We start from the raw sequence: 24,873 nt of genomic DNA, 5'->3' as shown, positions 1-24,873 counted from the left end.
CCTCTCAACAAGACAACAGGTAGCCGTCACCAGAGGGGAGAGTTTACCTCTCAACAGGACAACAGGTAGCCGTCACCAGAGGGGGGAGTTTACCTCTCAACAGGACAACAGGTAGCCGTCACCAGAAGGGAGAGTTTACCTCTCAACAAGACAACAGGTAGCCGTCACCAGAAGGGAGAGTTTACCTCACAACAAGACAACAGGTAGCAGTCACCAGAAGGGAGAGTTTACCTCTCAACAAGACAACAGGTAACCATCACTTCCCTGTGTTGTTAGGGCAGTAGTTTTCCACTGACTGGACTGTTCGCTCGGCCCAGGCTGCTCTCTCTGTTTAGCTGCTCTGCCCAGGCTGCTCTCTCTGTTTAGCTGCTCAGCCCAGGCTGCTCTCTCTGTTTAGCTGGTCTGTCCAGGCTGCTCTCTCTGTTTAGCTGCTCAGCCCAGGCTGCTCTCTCTGTTTAGCTGCTCAGCCCAGGCTGCTCTCTCTGTTTAGCTGCTCAGCCCAGGCTGCTCTCTCTGTTTAGCTGCTCAGCCCAGGCTGCTCTCTCTGTTTAGCTGCTCAGCCCAGGCTGCTCTCTCTCTCTTAAGCCGTTCTGTCCAGGCTGCTCTCTCTGTTTAGCTGCTCAGCCCAGGCTGCTCTCTCTGTTTAGCTGGTCTGTCCAGGCTGCTCTCTCTGTTTAGCTGCTCAGCCCAGGCTGCTCTCTCTGTTTAGCTGCTCAGCCCAGGCTGCTCTCTCTGTTTAGCTGCTCAGCCCAGGCTGCTCTCTCTGTTTAGCTGGTCTGTCCAGGCTGCTTCTCTGTTTAGCTGGTCTGTCCAGGCATAGCTCTTCTCCTTTTTTAGCTCTCACGCCCAGGCTGCTCTCTCTGTTTAGCTGCTCAGCCCAGGCTGCTCTCTCTGTTTAGCTACTCAGCCCAGGCTGCTCTCTCTGTTTAGCTGCTCAGCCCAGGCTGCTCTCGCTCTCCTTAAGCCGTTCTAGGATTTATTTTCCCCTCTACCTCATGCAGCCCATATACATTTAATGACCTTGCTGTAGGTAGGTAGTAGGCTACAAATCACGTCTCTCTCTGTGAGATGTAAACCATGATGAGATCTCGCTCTCGTCTCCCTCGCTTTGTTGTCTTCCTCTCTCAATTCAAGTTAAGGGCTTTATTGGCATGGGAAACATATGTTTACATTGCCAAAGCAAGTGAAATAGATAATAAACAATTTAAAAAAATGTCAGTAAACATTACACGCTCAAAAGTTCCAAAAGAATGACAGATCAAATGTCATATTATGTGCAAATAGTTAAAGTACAAAAGGGAAAATAAATAAACATAAAAATGGGTTGTATTTACAATGGTGTTTGTTCTTCACTGGTTGACCTTTTCTTGTGGCAACAGGTCACACATCTTGCTGCTGTGATGTCACACTGTGGTATTTCACCCAATAGTTATGGGAGTTTATCAAAATTGGGTTTGTTTTCGAATTCTTTGGCTATCAGTAATCTGAGGTTAATATGTGTCTCTAATATGGTTATACATTGGGCAGGAGGTTAGGAAGTGCAGCTCAGTTTCCACCTCATTTTGTGGGCAGTGTGCACATAGCCTGTCTTCTCCTGAGAGCCAGGTCTGCCTACGGCGACCTTTCTCAATAGCAAGGCTATGCTCACTGAATCTGTACATAGTCAAAGCTTTCCTTAAGTTTGGGTCAGTCACAGTGGTCAGGTATTCTGCCACTGTGTACTCTCTGTTTAGGGACAAATAGCATTCTGGTTTGCTCTGTTTTTTGTTGTTTCCAATGTGTCAAGTAATTATCTTTATTTCCCTCATGATTTGGTTGGGTCTAGTTGTGTTGCTGCTGTAGGCCCTCCTTGGTTGGGGACAGAAGCACCAGATCATCAGCAAACAGTAGACATTTGACTTCAGATTCTAGTAGGGCGAGGCCGGGTGCTGCAGACTGTTCTAGTGCCCTCGCCTATATGTTGAAGAGGGTGAGACTTATGCTGCACCCTGTCTCACCCCACGGCCCTGTCTCACCCCACGGCCCTGTGGAAAGAAATGTTTGTTTTGCCAATTTTAACCGCACACTTGTTGTTTGTGTACATGGATTTTATAATGTTGTATGTTTTTCCCCCAACACCACTTTCCATACATTTGTCTAGTAGACCCTCATGCCAAATTGAGTCAAGCTTTTTTGAAATGAAGCGTTTTCCTCTGTTTGGTTAGTTTGTTTGTCAGTTAGGGAGTGCAGGCTGAATACGGGGTCTGACGTACCGTAATTTGATAAAAAGACAATTTGACATTTGCTCAGTACATTGTTTCACTGAGGAAATGTACGAGTCTGCTGTTAATCATAATGCAGAGGATTTTTCCAAGGTTGCTGTTGATGCATATCCCACGGTTGTTATTAGGGTCAAATTTGTCTCCGCTTTTGTGGATTGTGGTGATCAGTCCTTGGGTCCACATATTGGGGGCGATGCCAGAGCTAAGGATGATGTTAGAGTTTTAGTAAAGCCAATTGGATTTTGTTGTCTGTATATTTGATCATTTCATTGAGGATACCATCAACACCACAGGCCTTTTTGGGTTGGAGGGTTTGTATTTTGTCCTGTAGTTCATTCAATGTAATTGGAGAATCCAGTGGGTTCTGCTAGTCTTTTAATAGTTGATTCTAAAATGTTGTATTTGATCATGTATATGTTTTTGCTGTTTGTTCCTTGTTATAGAGCCAAAAAGAAGAAGTGGTTTATCTCCATTTAGGATAGATAATTCTACGTGTTTGTTTAGTGTTTTCCAATTTTCCCAGAAGTGGTTAGAGTCCATGGATTCAATGACATTGAGTTGATTGATTTCTGACGTGCTGTTCCTTCTTTTTCCGTAGTGTTTTAGAGAAAGAGAGCGAGGCGAGGGAGAATCACTAGCTTTCTCTGTCTCTCTCTCTCTCTCTTCCTAAGGAGAGTTGTCACAGTACTTGGTGTTTGAGTGCCTCCTCTCTCCACCCCCTCACGTCCTGCCAGGAGAAGGCTTGTCCTGAGCTCACCCTAACACCAGAGGGAGTGGCCCGATGGGGACAGACAAAGCAGGAAGCCTGTTCTCCTCCCCGGCCAATCCCATGTCAGAGTGAAATGGCTGCTGCCAAATCAGCTCCCAGGGTTATGTGTTCCGTACACGCAGATTGGTTGCCTGTGTTCAAAGCAAGACACACAGCACACAGCGGTTGGCTGGTTGCCTGGAGACATGGGCCTAACCATACTCACCCTTTAGAAGGGTTTGTGTTCGTACTGTCCCCTCATGAAGGTTATCATGACGACTGCAGAAGTATCAGAGGGAAATGAACTGGCAATAGTGGTGGAATTACATTCACCGTTCTGGTGCTCTCCCTCTCTCTCTCTTTGTGGCTTAAAGTGTTTCAAGTGTCCGTCTGGTGTAGATTTGAGGGTTCTGTCATGTTAGGATGAGTCATCCACAGCACAGAGCTGCCTGGCTGGGTGACTGCCTGGCTGGGTGACTGCCTGGCTGGTTTAGGCTGGGTGGGCTTCAATGGGCTTCAGCAGCATCTATTCATGGTGTCTCTGATACATGCTGTCACAATGCTGTCTCCCTGTTTCCAACCCCAGAAGGCATCCAATTACAGAACAGAACATATTCTGTTTCCAATCTCTACTGTCTTTTTATTTAGTAAAATAATGTGTTTGTTTATAGTTTTAGCCGGCTATGCAAATTTTCTTTTTTTTAAATCTATTGCAGAGTGTTTGACATGGAAACCACCCCTGTCTTATATTTAAGCAATGAGGCACGAGGGGGTGTGGTATATGGCTAATACACCACAGCTAAGGGCTGTTCTTAGGCACGATGCATTGGGGAGTGCCTGGACAGACCTTAGCCGGGGTATATTGGCCATATACCACAAATCACCGAGGTTCCTTATTGCTATTATAAACTGGTTACCAACGTAATTAGAGCAGACAAAATAAAATGTTTTGTCATACCCGTGGTATCCGATCTGATATACCACGGCCGTCAGCCAATCAGCATTCAGGGCTGGAACCCCACATATGAAATAAAAACTGTCTGGAGTTCTAGTCTGATCAGTCATTCCAATCACTCTCCTTTCATGTTGATGTCTCTCAACTACACCCATCCCATTACCTGGCTGTTACCTCAGCCAGCCAGCCTCAGCCAGGTGTGAGGTCACAGTGGGGTCCCTCCCTAGTCCCTGCCTGAGGGAGAGAGATGGGGAGGAAGATGGAGAGATTAAGGGAAAAGAGTGGGGGGGAAGTAGAGTACTATCTCTGCTCAAGAGTACTGCACTATATAGGGACTAGGGCTCTGGTCTAAAGTACTGCACTATATAGGGACTAGGGCTCTGGTCTAAAGTACTGCACTATATAGGGACTAGGGCTCTGGTCTAAAGTAGTGCACTATATAGGGACTAGGGTGCCATTTGGGACGCAGGTATAGTAGTGGTCTCAGAGGGAAGTGGGAGAGGGATTGAAGAGAGAGAGGGGGATCGGATCTCTCTGTCATCCCTCTTTCCAGGAGAGGAGGATGCTGTTATTCTGAGAGGTAGAAAGAAAGAGGCAGGGAGACTAAACGAGAGACGGAAAGAGAGAGAGAGAGAGAGGGAGGGATGGAGTGCAAAATAGGGAGGGAGAGGGAACAAGAGTGTAGGAGAATGAGGGAGGGTGAGAGATGGTGAGAGAGACAGTGAGAGAGGTGTACAGTACAAAGAGGCACTAGGTAGGTAGTCCCATGGGACTGGATTCACTGCCTGGGAGGGAGGGACGCAGGCTGGAGAGAGAGGGAGGCAGACTGGAGGAGAGAGAGTGGGCGGGAGGGAGGGAGGCAGGCAGGCTGGAGGGGAGAGAGCCAGAGAGGGAGGGGGAATAGGGAGAGAGGGAAGCAGGCTGGAGGAGAGAGGGTGGGAGGGAGGGAGGGAGGCAGGCTGGAGGGGAGAGAGCCAGAGAGGGAGGTGGAATAGGGAGAGAGGGAAGCAGGCTGGAGGAGAGATGGTGGGAGGGAGGGAGGCAGGCTGGAGGGGAGAGAGCCAGAGAGGGAGGGGGAATAGGGAGAGAGGGAAGCAGGCCAGCTCCGACCTTGAAAAGCCAAGTGGTGTGAAACACGTCTTTCTGGTTTAACGGGCTCAGTATACCACAAGGTCTGGTACCAGCACAGCTGATCAAGAGACTGGCCTCTCTCTCACCCCGTCTCTCTCTCACCCTGTGTCTCGCTCACTCACTCTCACTCTGTCTCACCTTATGTTCCACTTGTTTTGCTCCATCTCTCCCTCCTGTCTTTTCCCTTCTCTTTATCCCTGGCGCTTCCTATCTCTTCCTCCCTCTTTCTTTCTCTTCTTTCCTCTCTCTCTCCCTCTGTTTTCCTTTCCTCTTTTCTCCTGAATCCCATGTGAGTGTAGCTTTTTAGAGCAGATTGTTGATATGTCTCTCTGTATGTAGTCTCAGTTGAATGAACTGCTGTTTGTGTGTTAAGACAGGATGCTGTTGTTGCCAGTATTTATGGGTCTTTCTGGTTTGTTTGTGTTAAATGATGCTTGTGTTCAGTCAGTGACAATAGATCTGGCTCCAGGTCAGTAATAAATCCCAGCTATAGGCCCCTGGAGCGTAAGATTTGATCAACTTTACACTGTGACAGCAGACACGCCTATAGACCAGCCTAACTATCGTGTTGTGTTCACCCTGTTGTGGCACACGCTTCTTTTATCTGCTGTTGGAGAACACAGACCACAACAACATCAAGCAGCTTCCTTGTTAGGACTAAACAGACAGGCAGAGTCAGGTCACAGTGACTGGGACCTATTGTTGTTATACGGTGAAGGGTGGTAGTAGTAGTAGGTCTGGGCTAGGGGTAACAAGGCTAGGCTATATGTTATGTAATAACTCATAACAAGGCTAGGCTATATGTTATGTAATAACTGGTCTAGGCTAGGGGTATCTAGTAACAAGTCTAGGCTAGGCATTATGTTATAAGTAGTAAATAACTTGTAACAGGGCTAGGCTATATGTTATGTAATAACTCATAGCAAGACTAGCCTATATGTTAAGTAATAACTGATCTAGGCTAGGCTACCCACCACTGCGACCTGTACGCTCTCGTTGGCTGGCTAATAACTAGTAACAGGGCTAGGCTACATGTTACGTAATAACTAGTAACAGGGCTAGGCTACATGTTATGTAATAACTAGTAACAGGGCTAGGCTACATGTTATGTAATAACTAGTAACAGGGCTAGGCTACATGTTATGTAATAACTAGTAACAGGGCTAGGCTACATGTTATGTAATAACTAGCAACAGGTCTAAGCTTGGCTACATGTTATGTAATAACTAGTAACAGGGCTAGGCTACATGTTATGTAATAACTAGTAACAGGGCTAGGCTACTATGTTATAAGTAGTAATAACTAGTAACAGGGCTAGGCTACATGTTATGTAATAACTAGTAACAGGGCTAGGCTACATGTTATGTAATAACTAGTAACAGGGCTAGGCTACATGTTATGTAATAACTAGTAACAGGGCTAGGCTACATGTTATGTAATAACTAGTAACAGGGCTAGGCTACATGTTATGTAATAACTAGTAACAGGGCTAGGCTACATGTTACGTAATAACTAGTAACAGGGCTAGGCTACATGTTATGTAATAACTAGTAACAGGGCTAGGCTACATGTTATGTAATACCTAGTAACAGGGCTAGGCTACATGTTATGTAATAACTAGTAACAGGGCTAGGCTACATGTTATGTAATAGCTAGTAACAGGTCTAGCTTGGCTACATGTTATGTAATAACTATAGTAACAGGGCTAGGCTACATGTTATGTAATAACTAGTAACAGGGCTAGGCTACATGTTATGTAATAACTAGTAACAGGGCTAGGCTACATGTTATGTAATAGCTAGTAACAGGGCTAGGCTACATGTTATGTAATAGCTAGTAACAGGGCTAGGCTACATGTTATGTAATAGCTAGTAACAGGGCTAGGCTACATGTTATGTAATAACTAGTAACAGGGCTAGGCTACATGTTATGTAATAACTAGTAACAGGGCTAGGCTACATGTTATGTAATAACTAGTAACAGGGCTAGGCTACATGTTATGTAATAACTAGTAACAGGGCTAGGCTACATGTTATGTAATAACTAGTAACAGGGCTAGGCTACATGTTATGTAATAACTAGTAACAGGGCTAGGCTACATGTTATGTAATAACTAGTAACAGGGCTAGGCTACATGTTATGTAATAGCTAGTAACAGGGCTAGGCTACATGTTATGTAATAACTAGTAACAGGGCTAGGCTACATGTTATGTAATAGCTAGTAACAGGGCTAGGCTACATGTTATGTAATAGCTAGTAACAGGGCTAGGCTACATGTTATGTAATAGCTCGTAACAGGGCTAGGCTACATGTTATGTAATAACTAGTAACAGGGCTAGGCTACATGTTATGTAATAACTAGTAACAGGGCTAGGCTACATGTTATGTAATAACTAGTAACAGGGCTAGGCTACATGTTATGTAATAACTAGTAACAGGGCTAGGCTACATGTTATGTAATAACTAGTAACAGGGCTAGGCTACATGTTATGTAATAACTAGTAACAGGGCTAGGCTACATGTTATGTAATAACTAGTAACAGGGCTAGGCTACATGTTATGTAATAACTAGTAACAGGGCTAGGCTACATGTTATGTAATAGCTAGTAACAGGGCTAGGCTACATGTTATGTAATAGCTAGTAACAGGGCTAGGCTACATGTTATGTAATAACTCGTAACAGGGCTAGGCTACATGTTATGTAATAACTAGTAACAGGGCTAGGCTACATGTTATGTAATAACTAGTAACAGGGCTAGGCTACATGTTATGTAATAACTAGTAACAGGGCTAGGCTACATGTTATGTAATAACTAGTAACAGGGCTAGGCTACATGTTATGTAATAACTAGTAACAGGGCTAGGCTACATGTTATGTAATAACTAGTAACAGGGCTAGGCTACATGTTATGTAATAACTAGTAACAGGGCTAGGCTACATGTTATGTAATAACTAGTAACAGGGCTAGGCTACATGTTATGTAATAACTAGTAACAGGGCTAGGCTACATGTTATGTAATAACTAGTAACAGGGCTAGGCTACATGTTATGTAATAACTAGTAACAGGGCTAGGCTACATGTTATGTAATAACTAGTAACAGGGCTAGGCTACATGTTATGTAATAACTAGTAACAGGGCTAGGCTACATGTTATGTAATAACTAGTAACAGGGCTAGGCTACATGTTATGTAATAACTAGTAACAGGGCTAGGCTACATGTTATGTAATAACTAGTAACAGGGCTAGGCTACATGTTACGTAATAACTAGTAACAGGGCTAGGCTACATGTTACGTAATAACTAGTAACAGGGCTAGGCTACATGTTACGTAATAACTAGTAACAGGGCTAGGCTACATGTTATGTAATAACTAGTAACAGGGCTAGGCTACATGTTATGTAATAACTAGTAACAGGGCTAGGCTACATGTTATGTAATAACTAGTAACAGGGCTAGGCTACATGTTATGTAATAACTAGTAACAGGGCCAGGCTATACAGTCGTGGGCAAAAGTTTTGAGAATGACACAAATATTAATTTCCACAAAGTCTGCTGCTTCAGTGTCTTTAGATATTTTTGTCAGATGTTACTATGGAATACTGAAGTATAATTACAAGCATTTCATACGTGTCAAAGGCTTTTATTGACAATTACATGAAGTTGATGCAAAGAGTCAATATTTAGTGTTGACCCTTCTTTTTCAAGACATCTGCAATCCACCCTGGCATGCTGTCAATTAACTTCTGGGCCACATCCTGACTGATGGCAGCCCGTTCTTGCATAATCAATGCTTGGAGTTTGTCAGAATTTGTGGGTTTTTGTTTGTCCACCCGCCTCTTGAGGATTGACCACAAGTTCTCGATGGGTTTAAGGTCTGAGGAGTTTCCTGGCCATGGACCCAAAATATCGATGTTTTGTGCCCCGAGCCACTTAGTTATCACTTTTGCCTTATGGAAAGGTGCTCCATCATGCTGGAAAAGGCATTGTTCGTCACCAAACTGTTCCTGGATGGTTGGGAGAAGTTGCTCTCGGAGGATGTGTTGGTACCATTCTTTATTCATGGCTGTGTTCTTAGGCAAAATTGTGAGTGAGCCCACTCCCTTGGCTGAGAAGCAACCCCACACATGAATGGTCTCAGGATGCTTTACTGTTGGCATGACACAGGACTGATGGTAGCGCTCACCTTGTCTTCTCCGGACAAACTTTTTTCCGGATGCTCCAAACAATCGGAAAGGGGATTCATCAGAGAAAATGACTTTACCCCAGTCCTCAGCAGTCCAATCCCTGTACCTTTTGCAGAATATCAGTCTGTCCCTGATGTTTTTCCTGGAGAGAAGTGGCTTCTTTGCTGCCCTTCTTGACACCAGGCCATCCTCCAAAAGTCTTCGCCTCACTGTGCGTGCAGATGCACTCACACCTGCCTGCTGCCATTCCTGAGCAAGCTCTGTACTGGTGGTGCCCTGATCCCGCAGCTGAATCAACTTTTGGAGACGGTCCTGGCTTTTGCTGGACTTTCTTGGGCGCCCTGAAGCCTTCTTCACAACAATTGAACCGCTCTCCTTGAAGTTCTTGATGATCCCATAAATGGTTGATTTAGGTGCAATCTTACTGGCAGCAATATCCTTGCCTGTGAAGCCCTTTTTGTGCAAAGCAATGATGACGACATGTGTTTCCTTGCAGGTAACCATGGTAGACAGAGGAAGAGCAATGATTCCAAGCACCACCCTACTTTTGAAGCTTCCAGTCTGTTATTCGAACTCAATCAGCATGACAGAGTGATCTCCAGCCTTGTCCTCGTCAACACTCATACCTGTGTTAACAAGAGAATCACTGACATGATGTCAGCTGGTCCTTTTGTGGCAGGGCTGAAATGCAGTGGAAATGATTTGGGGGGATTCAGTTCATTTGCATGGCAAAGAGGGACTTTGCAATTCATCTGATCACTCTTCATAACATTCTGGAGTATATACAAATTGCCATCATACAAACTGAGGCAGCAGACTTTGTGAAAATGTATATTTGCGTCCTTCTCAACTTTTGGCCGCGACTATGTTATGCAATAACTAGTATCAGGGCTAGCCTATGTGTTATGTAATAACTAGCAACAGGTCTAGGCTAGGTGTTATGTAATAACTAGCAACAGGTCTAGGCTAGGCTAAATATTATGTAATAACTAGGCTAGGCTAAATGTTATGTAATAACTAGCAACAGGTCTAGTCTAGGCTAAATGTTATGTAATAACTAGGCTAGGCTAAATGTTATGTAATAACTAGCAACAGGTCTAGGCTAGGCTAAATGTTATGTAATAACTAGCAACAGGTCTAGGCTAAATATTATGTAATAACTAGCAACAGGTCTAGGCTAGGCTAAATGTTATGTAATAACTAGCAACAGGTCTAGGCTAAATATGTAATAATGGGCTAAATGTTATGTAATAACTAGCACAGGTCTAGCTAGGCTAAATGTTATGTAATAACTAGCAACAGGTCTAGGCTAGGCTCAATGTTATGTAATAACTAGCAACAGGTCTAGGCTAGGCTAAATGTTATGTAATAACTAGCAACAGGTCTAGGCTAGGCTAAATGTTATGTAATAACTAGCAACAGGTCTAGGCTAAATGTTTTGTAATAACTAGCAACAGGTCTAGGCTAGGCTATATGTTATGTAATAACTAGCAACAGGTCTAGGCTAAATGTTTTGTAATAACTAGCAACAGGTCTAGGCTAGGCTATATGTTATGTAATAACTAGGCTAGGCTAAATGTTATGTAATAACTAGCAACAGGTCTAGGCTAGGCTAAATATTATGTAATAACTAGCAACAGGGCTGATGAAACCCTCTGTAATGGCTGACCATGCAGTGCAGTGACGTACCTCGTAATAGATGTCTCTTACTAAGAGAGGCATATCATATCCTGACCTGGCCATCTGGAGTTATGGAGCTATCTGCTAATCAGAGTGAGCGAGAGGGGCAGAGGAAGAGTGAATGATAGGAGGGAGAGTTGGTGAGACAGAGACACAGGTCTAAGAGGATAAAGGGTTTGTTGTGGATTTGTGCTGTGTCCACGCATGCTGACGAGGGGTCTGGGCGTTGGCTACTAGGCCTAATACCCTGGCTGGCTTTGGGCTGCTGGGGCTGTGAGTCATGTAGAGAGAGGGGGAGAGGGAGTGGTGGAGGAACGAGGGGAAACAGTAGTGAAGGAAGAGGGGAGGAGTAGTTTGTTTGGCTGCTCTGCTCTGGGGGTCTCAGTTCAGACTCGGCTGCTGGCTGCTTTAGAGGTCTCAGTTCAGTCAGACTAGGCTGGCTGCTCTGCTCTAGGGGTCTCAGTTCAGTCTGACTAGGCTGGCTGCTCTGCTCTAGGGGTCTCAGTTCAGTCTGACTAGGCTGGCTGCTCTGCTCTGGGGGTATCAGGGTATTGGGAGAGTTAACCTCTCTGGGCCAGTTGGACGTTAGCGTCCAACCCTAGTCAACAGCCAGTGGAATCGCGTGGCGCGAAATACAAATACCTCAAAAATGCTATAACTTCAATTTCTCAAACATATGACTATTTTACACCATTTGAAAGATAAGACTCTCGTTAATCCAACCACGTTGTCCGATTTCAAAAAGGCTTTACAGCGAAAGCAAAACATTAGATTATGACAGGAGAGTACCCTGCCAAAAATAATCACACAGCCATTTTCAAAGCATGCATATATGTCACAAAAACCAAAACCACAGCTAAATGCAGCACTAACCTTTGATCTTCATCAGATGACACTCCTAGGACATTATGTTATACAATACATGCATGTTTTGTTCAATCAAGTTCATATTTATATCAAAAACCAGCTTTTTACTTTAGCATGTGATGTTCAGAACTAGCATACCCACCGAAAACTTCCGGTGAATTTACTAAATTACTCATCATAAACGTTGACAAAATACATAACAATTAGTTTAAGAATTATAGATACAGAACTCCTTTATGCAAACACTATGTCACATTTTAAAATAGCTTTTCGGCGAAAGCACATTTTGCAATATTCTGAGTACATAGCTCGGCCATCACAGGCTAGCTAATTTGACACCCACCAAGTTTGGGGCTACCTAAACTCAGAATTACTATTAGAAAAATTGGATTACCTTTGCTGTTCTTCGTCAGAATGTACTCCCAGGACTTCTACTTCAACAACAAATGTAGTTTTTGTTCCAAATAATCCATAGTTATATCCAAATACCTCCATTTTGTGTGTGCGTTCAGGTCACTATCCAAAGGGTAACGCGCAAGCGCATTTCGTGACAAAAAATTTCAAAATATTCCATTACCGTACTTAGAAGCATGTCAAACGCTGTTTAAAATCAATTTTTATGCTATTTTTCTCGTAAAATAGTGATAATATTCCAACCGGACAACGTTGTATTCATTCAAAGGCTGAAAGAAAAAAATGGAGAAGTCTCATGAACGCGCATCTCAGTCTCACTGTCGACTTTGCCCAGAGACAGGAGACGCGTCATTCCGCTTTCTGAGGGCTTTAGAGAGCCAACGGAAGCCTTAGAAAGTGTCACGTAACAGCACAGATGCTGTAATTTTGAGAGAGATGCAACAGAAGGACAACAAATTGTCAGACAGGGCACTTCCTGCATGGAATCTTCTCAGGTTTTGGCCTGCCATATGAGTTCTGTTATACTCACAGACACCATTCAAACAGTTTTAGAAACTTTTGTGTTTTCTATCCAAATCTACTCATGATATGCATATTCTAGTTTCTGGGCAAGAGTAGTAACCAGTTTAAATCGGGTACGTTTTTTTTATCCGGCCGTGAAAATACTGCCCCCAAGCCCCAACAGGTTAAGGGAGCTGTTGGTTTGGATGTATCTATATTTTCACTATTCAACATGGCCCTACTTCCTGTAGCTGTACAATATCAGACGGTTAACTCTGTTCTGCTCTGGGGCCTCAGGGTGGAGAGGAAAAGAAATGGTAGAGGGAGAGATGCAGAAGGAGTAGTGTGTTTTAGATGTATCTGAGTTTGGAGTAGACGATATCAGATGTTATGGTTGAGACTTGACTGGTTGCCCCGGGGGCCTCACAGGGGGAGAGCGGTACAGTAGTGTGTTTAGAGGACTGGCTGCCTGGGGGCCTCACATGGGGAGAGAGGTACATGTGTTTAGATGCCTGGGGGCCTCACATGGGGAGAGAGGTACAGTAGTGTGTTTAGATGCCTGGGGGCCTCACATGGGGAGAGGGGTACAGTAGTGTGTTTAGATGCCTGGGGGCCTCACAGGGGGAGAGAGGTACAGTAGTGTGTTTAGATGCCTGGGGGCCTCACATGGGGAGAGAGGTACAGTAGTGTGTTTAGATGCCTGGGGGCCTCACATGGGGAGAGAGGTACAGTAGTGTGTTTAGATGCCTGGGGGCCTCACATGGGGAGAGAGGTACAGTAGTGTGTTTAGATGACTGGCTGCTTGGGGGCCTCACATGGGGAGAGAGATAAAGTAGTGTGTTTAGATGCCTGGGGGCCTCACAGGGGGAGAGAGGTACAGTAGTGTGTTTAGATGCCTGGGGGGCCTCACATGGGGAGAGGGGTACAGTAGTGTGTTGAGATGTGTCAGCAGTATTGACATATTCCTGGTATGAGTGTATCAGATGTTATGGGAATGTGGCTGGCTGGTTTGGCTGCTCAGCTCTGCTCTCTCTCGGTGAGGGAGAGAGGAAGTAGGTTGTTTTTGATGTATCCATGTATTCATGTATTAGACTGTACTTGGCTGGCTTCTCACGGTGTTGGCGGCTCCACGCTGCAGAAGGAGCACAACGTCTTGGTGGGTTTCCTTGTCTGTCTGCAGTCTGCGGCAGGCCAGAAATCCCAGAGGAAAGAGCCTTTATCGGCCATCCATTCCCTTTTTAACTAACACACACAGCCACCCGCAGGGGCGCAGTGGGCATCCAGATGCAATCTGTGTCTCTGTCTCTGCTTGCATCTCTCTCACCTGTGAGTGAGTCCATTAGCGTAAAACAGAGTGTGCCCAGAGCAAGCCGCCCAGGAGGAGAGAACAGACAGGAGGGATGGCTATACCTCAGAGGTGTGTGTCCTCATGGATAATGAAGATAATATCTGGTCTATATTAAGTGTTGTGATCATGGAAACACATTTAGCCTGGAAACAACAAGGGAAGCACCCATGCTCAATGTACACACAGTTTGAACTATGCCATTCATTTGTTCGCCTTATTTAAGTATGATTAATCCTGTACAGTATTCAAGCCCTGCTCAGATACTTCTGTCCCGTACACTTCAATCCACTATTTTCAACTACACAATTGATTGAAATTATGTAACAATATTCATTGAATATTAAAGATGTATTTTTTCCCAGGTTGACTTCCTTTCAGTCTGAGGGGAATACCAGTCTACTAGTCCTGGCCCAGTGACCTTGTGTCTGAACTTGTGTTCTCCCCAGTGATAGATGATGGTGTGTATTGTAGACAGGGAGCCTGTGGGGCCTGTGAGAGGTCAATTCCCCAGACAGTCTGTTGTTATACAGAGTTGGGCTCTACGCTGGTCTCTCTCTCTCTCGCTGTCTCTCGCTGTCTGTCTCTCTGACAGATTCACTCGGGTGACACCCAAGGACACCCTACCTCTCCTCATCCTCTCTCCCTGTTGTCCTCTTACTTCCTGGCCACTACAGTGAACTCCCTCACCTTCCCCCTTGACTCACCCTTCGCTGGCCCCTCCATTGTGACTTGTTGCCATAAATGGAACAAAGTGGACTAGGATCCTGTCTCACACACACACACACACACACACACACACACACACACACACACACACACACACACACACAGCAGAAAGTAGAAAAAAGGCTACTTCAGTGCTTTACTCACACTGGTGGCTTGCTCCCTCAGGGCAGGAAAAACAGCACCAGACACCACTACACACACACACACACCCTCTCGAAGACGTCCTCTGTGAAGTCTCCAAACATGATTAAAACGCTGCAGCCCTCTGAGGACCTCCACCGCTGGCTTCAATTTAGGATAACTGATCTTAACAGCCTGCAGTAAGGAAAGGAGGGATGGGGGGGTTGGTACAATTACCATATAACTGACGATTATGGATGAAGAAAATAAAATAACCGTCATAAAGGTTTAATGTTTATTTTGGCGGGGCAACCAACAGCTGACAGGATGGAGGGAACATGTCTCACATCTGCTCAACAGACTCCTGTCAGACAGGAATAGCCCACTTCCAGCTCCATGCATCACAACCTGAAGCTCAAGTGCAGCACGCATGATGTGTTTGGTATATGGCTGTCCCCTACTAAAAATAAAGATTTGTCGACCGAAAGTAGTCTGTTCTTTCGACCAATCGATTGGTTGAAATTGTTAAACGTGTATTTTTCCATATATAGACACACCCTATGTGTTTTTTTTAAATAAATCATTGAGCTTGTCTGACGCTTTAAGCTTACGGTTTGATGCCTCAAGAGGGCGCCAGAGATCTAGATAACCAGAAAGAAAAAAGCACTTAATTTGACCTAACTCCTCCCTCTCCTGCTGGCTTTCTCAGATTCTGCCATTACTCTCCTGACGTTACCAGTAATTGGATACGTGAGGAGTTGGCACCCTTCCTCATGTTGAATGCAAATCTATCTTATCATTTCTACCGATCTGCGTGTCCGTTCTGGTTCAGATGCACATTTTCGTAAAGTTTCATTTAATTTATAATAACGTCTTAATATCTCAATAATTGTCATGTGGTTAATCAACCTATCTAAATGAAAATGATACAAACCTAAAAGGTAAATTATATTGGCAACTATGTAAAAAATAGCCTACATGAAGCCAACAAATAAAAACATTGCAGTCTGCAGGTAGAAAATCTCCTATAAATCACATTGCCTACACATGGCCTGTCTGCAATGAACTTGAAACATTGTATAAACTATTAAGTTGGGTTGAGCACTAGTGAACTTGTTGTATAAAATATTCTGGGCCCTCAGTTTCCCCAGCAGTGAGCTCAGGACAGACACAGCTGTAGGCTATTTGCACATAAGAAGCAGTGCGTGACTTGGGCAGGAGCTTACCAGAGCTGAGTACCGGCACCTCACATCTTCTACTGCGGTTATTACTCTTATAGAATATTAACTCGCAGCTATTGTGGAGCTCAAGCACCTAAATATAAACAGTACCACTACCTTAAATGAGTACCGGAACCTATTTCAGTCCAAGTCCAGCACTGATAACAAGTAATCAGGTAGGCCTATTTTATGATATTTCCACTGGATCAGAGCATTACATTTTTCACTTTCACGCTGAGTGGTTATTGAAAGGGAGAGGGCTTGTAGTATTTTTCCGGTAGCCTATAGGCCTACTTGTATTTCTGTGTGTTCTTACTCAACATTGACGCTCTAAACAAAAGACAATGACTAAATTGACAACTTGTAAATGGAATGAAATTAGCCTCAACTTGTTTCTCACAAGTGTAGAATAGGTTGTGCACTCCGCAAACAATGTGTCCACTCTGACAATGAGAACGGGAAGACTGGAATAGTAATATTGAATTGATTAAAATAGTTACCATAACCAAAGCAGCAAAAATTGTAGATTAGAATGTATTATTTATTCTGACCCCTTTTTCTTGCCAAATTTGATATCCAATTGGTAGTTAGTCTTGTCTCAACGCTGTAACTGACGTATGGACTCGGGAGAGGTGAAGGTTGAGAGCCATGCGTCCTCCGAAACACGACCCTGCCAAGACGCACTGCTTTTTGACACGCAGCTCGCTTAACCCAGAAGCCGGCCTCACCAATGTGTCAGAGGAAACACCGTAAAACTAGCGACCGTGTCAGCGTGTGTGTGCCCGGCCTGCCACAAGGAATCGCTAGAGCCAGATGAGACGAGGACATCCCGGCCGGCCAAACCCTCCCCTAAACCGGACGACACTGGGCCAATTGTGCGTTGCCTCATGAGTATCCCGGTCTTGTCTGGCTGCGACGCAGCCCGGGATTGAACCCGGATCTGTAGTGACTTTACCACTGCACCACTCAGGAGGCAGTAGATAGAAATTATATGAATGAAGAGTAAATGTACTGCTGGTGATGCACTATATGTTATGGAGAAGTGATTTACACTAACAATCAAACGCTAACAATTCACACAATGAAGTTATGAAACAATGAATGTGCACAAATTGTTAGGCGAGAGGTGCATCAGACGTCTCTATTGGCCATGCAGCATTTACGGTGATATGGCCTCAGCACCAGTCAGACCAGTCATACTTCTTGCGCATCACGGAGCAGTGCAGAGCTGTTGTCAAGGAAGTGAGTTTGTGTTTATACAGGATGTACCGCCCCCAACTACTGTCAATGTGGATCTCTACAGAGCCCTCCGCATTGTTACGTTTGGGAGGGGCATGGCGATGTGGTACAGTGCTTGATTTAGCCTCTGCGTGCCTCTGGAGGCTCCACAATTGCGTCACACCCTGCATATGGAGCCTCCAACCACATTTTCGGATCAAGCATAAATTGGCTTTTAGTCTAGGCCTCCTGCAATGGATTAGTTCACTGAAATGGGCTCATATATGTGTTTTATACACTGCTCAAAAAAATAAAGGGAACTCTTAAACAACACAATGTAACTCCAAGTCAATCACACTTCTGTGAAATCAAACTGTCCACTTAGGAAGCAACACTGATTGACAATAAATTTCACATGCTGTTGTGCAAATGGAATAGACAACAGGTGGAAATTATAGGCAATTAGCAAGACACCCCCAATAAAGGAGTGGTTCTGCAGGTGGTGACCACAGACCACTTCTCAGTTCCTATGCTTCCTGGCTGATGTTTTGGCCACTTTTGGATGCTGGCGGTGCTTTCACTCTAGTGGTAGCATGAGACGGAGTCTACAACCCACACAAGTGGCTCAGGTAGTGCAGCTCATCCAGGATGGCACATCAATGCGAGCTGTGGCAAGAAGGTTTGCTGTGTCTGTCAGCGTAGTGTCCAGAGCATGGAGGCGCTACCAGGAGACAGGCCAGTACATCAGGAGACGTGGAGGAGGCCGTAGGAGGGCAACAACCCAGCAGCAGGACCGCTACCTCCGCCTTTGTGCAAGGAGGAGCAGGAGGAGCACTGCCAGAGCCCTGCAAAATGACCTCCTGCAGGCCACAAATGTGTATGTGTCTGCTCAAACGGTCAGAAACAGACTCCATGAGGGTGGTATGAGGGCCCGACGTCCACGGGTGGGGGTTGTGCTTACAGCCCAACACCGTGCAGGACGTTTGGCATTTGCCAGAGAACACCAAGATTGGCAAATTCGCCACTGGCGCCCTGCGCTCTTCACAGATGAAAGCAGGTTCACACTGAGCAAGTGACAGAGTCTGGAGACGCCCGTGGAGAACGTTCTGCTGCCTGCAACATCCTCCAGCATGACCGGTTTGGCGGTGGGTGGCATTGGCATGGTGTGGGGTGGCATTTCTTTGGGGGCCGCACAGCCCTCCATGTGCTCACCAGAGGTAGCCTGACTGCCATTAGGTACCGAGATGAGATCCTCAGACCCCTTGTGAGACCATATGCTGGTGCGGTTGGCCCTGGGTTCCTCCTAATGCAAGACAATGCTAGACCTCATGTGGCTGGAGTGTGTCAGCAGTTCCTGCAAGAGGAAGGCATTAATGCTATGGACTGGCCCGCCCGTTCCCCAGACCTGAATCCCATTGAGCACATCTGGGACATCATGTCTCGCTCCATCCACCAACGCCACGTTGCACCACAGACTGTCCAGGAGTTGGCGGATGCTTTAGTCCAGGTCTGGGAGGAGATCCCTCAGGAGACCATCCGCCACCTCATCAGGAGCATGCCCAGGCGTTGTAGGGAGGTCATACAGGCACGTGGAGGCCACACACACTACTGAGCCTCATTTTGACTTGTTTTAAGGACATTACATCAAAGTTGGATCAGCCTGTAGTGTGGTTTTCCACTTTCATTTTGAGTGTGACTCCAAATCCAGACCTCCATGGGTTGATAAATTGGATTTCCATTGATTATTTTTGTGTGATTTTGTTGTCAGCACATTCAACTATGTAAAGAAAACAGTATTTAATAAGATTATTTCTTTCATTCAGATCTAGGATGTGTTGGTTAAGTGTTCCCTTTATTTTTTTGAGCAGTATATATAAAACAATCTTGGTCGGCCAACAGCCTAACGACCAAACAATTGACCAGTCCACTAATTGGGGTCAGCCCTAGTTTGGTAATATGATTGACTGTTGTAATATGTCCCTTTACACAACACTGCTGCTGACCATGTGAAGACCCAGAGACCTCTAGTAGAGGGTCATGTTTAGAAACAGATCATCTATTAACTACCTGAATCAGATGTTCCTCTGACACTATCTAACGTTCAGACAGATGGACTGCTCCAGGAGAAACTGGCCTTATGATGAACTCTCTTTTTAGCCTGAGGATATTCTGTGGTGATAAGAATGGCTGGGCTGTAATAGCTGTATTAGACAGGGTTGTAAGTGAATCAGGAGGATGTCTGGGACATTGAGACTTTGCAGTGATCTGCTCCTTATGTGAAGTCTTATTACCGTGTTAGAGAGGGAGGACTGCGACCCTTGGGCCTACGGTCCAGAGACTGACAGGAGGGGAGTTTGTGGTTCTCTGTGGCTCTGAAGCTGCTATAAAACCTCTGTTCTTTCCTTCCGGATAACCAAAAAGGAGGTTTACCTACATCTTTCAGCAGATGTACTCAGATCTGTGGGAACAAAGTGAGACAGTGAAGGAGACCGGGATGTACTTCTAGCTATTCAACAGGGCCTTTTACTACTGGGTGACAGCTGTACTGTATAAAACAGGTTAGCTAGCACTACTAGCTCTGTCTCTGTCTCTCAGAACAGGAATAGCTACAGCTGAACTGTATAAAACAGGTTAGCTAGCACTACCAGCTCTGTCTCTGTCTCTCAGAACAGGAATAGCTACAGCTGTACTGTATAAAACAGGTTAGCTAGCACTACCAGCTCTGTCTCTCAGAACAGGAATAGATACAGCTGTACTGTATAAAACAGGTTAGCTAGCACTACTAGCTCTGTCTCTGTCTCTCAGAACAGGAATAGCTACAGCTGAACTGTATAAAACAGGTTAGCTAGCACTACCAGCTCTGTCTCTGTCTCTCAGAACAGGAATAGATACAGCTGTACTGTATAAAACAGGTTAGCTAGCACTACCAGCTCTGTCTCTCTCTCAGAACAGGAATAGCTACAGCTGTACTGTATAAAACAGGTTAGCTAGCACTACCAGCTCTGTCTCTGTCTCTGTCTCTCTGAACAGGAATAGCTACAGCTGTACTGTATAAAACAGGTTAGCTAGCACTACCAGCTCTGTCTCTGTCTCTCAGAACAGGAATAGATACAGCTGTACTGTATAAAACAGGTTAGCTAGCACTACCAGCTCGGTCTCTGTCTCTCAGAACAGGAATAGCTACAGCTGTACTGTATAAAACAGGTTAGCTAGCACTACCAGCTCTGTCTCTGTCTCTCAGAACAGGAATAGATACCGCTGTACTGTATAAAACAGGTTAGCTAGCACTACCAGCTCTGTCTCTCAGAACAGGAATAGATACAGCTGTACTGTATAAAACAGGTTAGCTAGCACTACCAGCTCTGTCTCTCTCTCAGAACAGGAATAGCTACAGCTGTACTGTATAAAACAGGTTAGCTAGCACTACCAGCTCTGTCTCTGTCTCTGTCTCTCTGAACAGGAATAGCTACAGCTGTACTGTATAAAACAGGTTAGCTAGCACTACCAGCTCTGTCTCTGTCTCTCAGAACAGGAATAGCTACAGCTGTACTGTATAAAACAGGTTAGCTAGCACTACCAGCTCTGTCTCTGTCTCCAGAACAGGAATAGCTACAGCTGTACTGTATAAAACAGGTTAGCTAGCACTACCAGCTCTGTCTCTGTCTCTCAGAACAGGAATAGCTACAGCTGTACTGTATAAAACAGGTTAGCTAGCACTACCAGCTCTGTCTCTCAGAACAGGAATAGATACAGCTGTACTGTATAAAACAGGTTAGCTAGCACTACCAGCTCTGTCTCTGTCTCTCAGAACAGGAATAGATACAGCTGTACTGTATAAAACAGGTTAGCTAGCACTACCAGCTCTGTCTCTGTCTCTCAGAACAGGAATAGATACAGCTGTACTGTATAAAACAGGTTAGCTAGCACTACCAGCTCTGTCTCTGTCTCTCAGAACAGGAATAGCTACAGCTGTACTGTATAAAACAGGTTAGCTAGCACTACCAGCTCTGTCTCTGTCTCTCAGAACAGGAATAGATACAGCTGTACTGTATAAAACAGGTTAGCTAGCACTACCAGCTCTGTCTCTGTCTCTCAGAACAGGAATAGATACAGCTGTACTGTATAAAACAGGTTAGCTAGCACTACCAGCTCTGTCTCTGTCTCTCAGAACAGGAATAGATACAGCTGTACTGTATAAAACAGGTTCGCTAGCACTACCAGCTCTGTCTCATTCTCTCAGAACAGGAATAGATACAGCTGTACTGTATAAAACAGGTTAGCTAGCACTACCAGCTCTGTCTCTGTCTCTCAGAACAGGAATAGATACAGCTGTACTGTATAAAACAGGTTAGCTAGCACTACCAGCTCTGTCTCTGTCTCTCAGAACAGGAATAGCTAGAGCTGTCGGATCTAGAAGCATAAGCATTTCGCTACACTCGCAATAACATCTGCTAACCATGTGTATGTGACCAATAACATTTGATTTGATTTTATCTGAATAGGATCTACTCTGACTTTATTGCATTAGCAGGTCGTGCTGTTGTGGAATCTCATTCTCCTGACTGTCGCCCTCTGTCCTGACAGTCAGCTCCTCACTGGGTCTATTGTGACTGTCTCTCTCTGTCCTGACAGTTAGCCCCTCACTGGGTCTATTGTGACTGTCTCTCTCTGTCCTGACAGTTAGCCCCTCACTGGGTCTATTGTGACTGTCTCTCTCTGTCCTGACAGTTAGCCCCTCACTGGGTCTATTGTGACTGTCTCTCTCTGTCCTGACAGTTAGCCCCTCACTGGGTCTATTGTGACTGTCTCTCTCTGTCCTGACAGTCAGCCCCTCACTGGGTCTATTGTGACTGTCTCTCTCTGTCCTGACAGTTAGCCCCTCACTGGGTCTATTGTGACTGTCTCTCTCTGTCCTGACAGTTAGCCCCTCACTGGGTCTATTGTGACTGTCTCTCTCTGTCCTGACAGTTAGCCCCTCGCTGGGTCTATTGTGACTGTCTCTCTCTGTCCTGACAGTCAGCCCCTCGCTGGGTCTATTGTGACTGTCTCTCTCTGTCCTGACAGTCAGCCCCTCACTGGGTCTATTGTGACTGTCTCTCTCTGTCCTGACAGTTAGCCCCTCACTGGGTCTATTGTGACTGTCTCTCTCTGTCCTGACAGTCAGCCCCTCACTGGGTCTATTGTGACTGTCTCTCTCGTCCTGACAGTCAGCCCCTCACTGGGTCTACTCGTAATGGTGTAGAATCAGAATGAGGGGAAGGAGAGGCTGTTGAAGAGGATGAGAGCTGCAGTATTATGTGGCTCCAGTGGGGTGTGGGGGGGCAAGTCTGTAATCTCCCCCCCCCCCCAGTACCAGAGCAGTGTCTGATCTCCCAGTATCATTACTGTACAGGATCAGCATTCACACTACTGATTCTGCTGTAACATCAGATGTCCTCATGAAGTAGTGCTCTGTACATGGCCCAGCCTTCACACCAACACACACTGCATCTCTCTGGTCAGGGGTAGTGGTTGGACATCAGTCCTCAGGGGAACGAGTACTGTTCATATTCAGTTCAACTGACTTGAATGTTTTTGTCTGGACCTCAACGCTCCAGTGGACTGGTCTTCTGACTGTTTTACTGACCGTTCTACTGTGCTCTACTATGTGTTCTAGGTAAAGAGAACGTACAGCCACGGGACGTACCGGGCAGGTGCCATGCGTCAGATCAGTCTGGTGGGGGCAGTGGACGAGGAGGTGGGGGATTACTTCCCAGAGTTCATCTCTATGCTGGAGGAGTCGCCCTTCCTAGAGGTGAGTAGCCCTGACACAGAATAATGATATAGATCCATCATTTATAGATAAAATCAATCTATAGGTAATAAGTTGGATTTAGTCATTTTCACTGGGTTACAAACAACTTTAGTTCAGGCCACATTGTTTAGGGAGAATTCAACTAATTTAATCTATAAACAAAGGAAGTTGCCCTCTAGTGGTTGAGAAGAGTAATTATGGTTTTTCAACAACAACAAAAAAGCATTGGTTTTGATGGATGTCTGAAAAATTGGGTTTCCTTTTTCCTGTTTGTTTTCTCACACACCTCTATCTATCATTCTATTCCTCCCTTATTGTAACTCTGGCGTACACTTCTCCCTCCAGCGGACGTTACCGTGGGGTACGTTCTCCAGTCTGAAGCTGAAGAGTCCAACAGAGAGTGATGACGGGCCCATCATGTGGGTACGACCTGGGGAACAGATGATCCCTGTTGCTGACATACCAAAGTCTCCCTACATAAGGAGAAGGTGAGGGCTTCCGGTGTTCACAGGTAGTAGGTCCTACTTTCACACAGAGATGCAGATGTGTGTTTTTACAGGATCCTACTTCAAAAGGAACTACTCAGGGTCTTAAGTGGGTACACACCCGTTATGTCCTATTATCCTCGTGGGGACCTAAAATGTATTTCCATTCAACATCCTATTTTCCCTAACCACTAATCCTAACCATAATTGTAACCCTAACTAATCCCTACATTTTTAAAATAGCCGTTTGACCTTTATTTAACCAGGTAGGCCAGTTGAGAACCAAGTTCTCATTTACAACTGCGACCTGGCCAAGATAAAGCAAAGCAGTGCGACACAAACAACATATAGTTACACATGGAATAAACAAACGTACAGTCAATAACACAATAGAGAAAAAGACTATATCCAGTGTGTGCAAATTAGGTAAGATAAGGGATGTAAGGCAATAAATAGACCATTGTGGTGAATTAATTACAATTTAGCATTAACACTGTAGTGATAGATGTGCAGGAGATGAATGTGCAAGTAGAAATACTGGGGTGCAAAGGAGCAAGATAAACGAAACAGTATGGAGATGAGGTAGTTGGATGGAAACCAACTCTGAAACCAGATTGCATAGCGGAGAAGGTACGGTGGGATTCGAAATGGTCGGTGATCTGTTTGTTAACTTGGCTTTCGAAGACCTTAGAAAGGCAGGGTAGGATAGATATAGGTCTGTAGCAGTTTGGGTCTAGAGTGTCTCCCCCTTTGAAGAGGGGGATGACCGTTGCAGCTTTCCAATCTTTGGGAATCTCAGACGATACGAAAGAGAGGTTGAACAGGCTAGTAATAGGGGTTTCAACAATTTCGTCTGATAATTTTAGAAAGAGATGGTTGATGTTGATATTGGCTTCGGCTTAAGTGTCTGTCACTTTTCCACACTACACATGTGCAGAATGTACTTCCCTCTGTCCAGCGATTGGCTATTTCTTTTCATCCTCCTCTCTCTTTCCTTCTTAATGTCCTGACTGTATTGTTGCTTTCCATAAACATGAGGTCTGCCTCCCAAATTATACCCTATTCCCTACATAGTGCACTACTTTTAACCAGGCCAGGGCCCTGTAGGGCACTATAGAGAATTGGGTGTCATTTGGGACGCAGAGGAAAGAAGTCTTGCTATTTTCTGCTCCTCTCAGCTTCTCAGGATGAGGCCATTAGCTCATCTCTGAACCGCTC

General features: G+C 45.1%; 1 protein-coding gene across 1 annotated transcript in view; it reads left to right on the top strand.

Moving 5' to 3' along the window:
• The window catches only part of LOC106609819 (lysine-specific demethylase RSBN1L-like), an 89,104-nt gene that overhangs the window by 43,153 nt on the left and 21,078 nt on the right, over window positions 1-24,873 (top strand). The window contains 2 exon segments of the mRNA XM_045700273.1: window positions 23,033-23,170; window positions 23,516-23,658. Coding sequence (XP_045556229.1) covers window positions 23,033-23,170; window positions 23,516-23,658 — 281 coding nt within the window.

Source organism: Salmo salar, chromosome ssa17 (assembly GCF_905237065.1).
Source record: "Salmo salar chromosome ssa17, Ssal_v3.1, whole genome shotgun sequence".
Taxonomy (NCBI): domain Eukaryota; kingdom Metazoa; phylum Chordata; class Actinopteri; order Salmoniformes; family Salmonidae; genus Salmo; species Salmo salar.
Note: the sequence above shows the minus strand (reverse complement) of the source record. Positions and strands in the feature narration are given on the sequence as shown.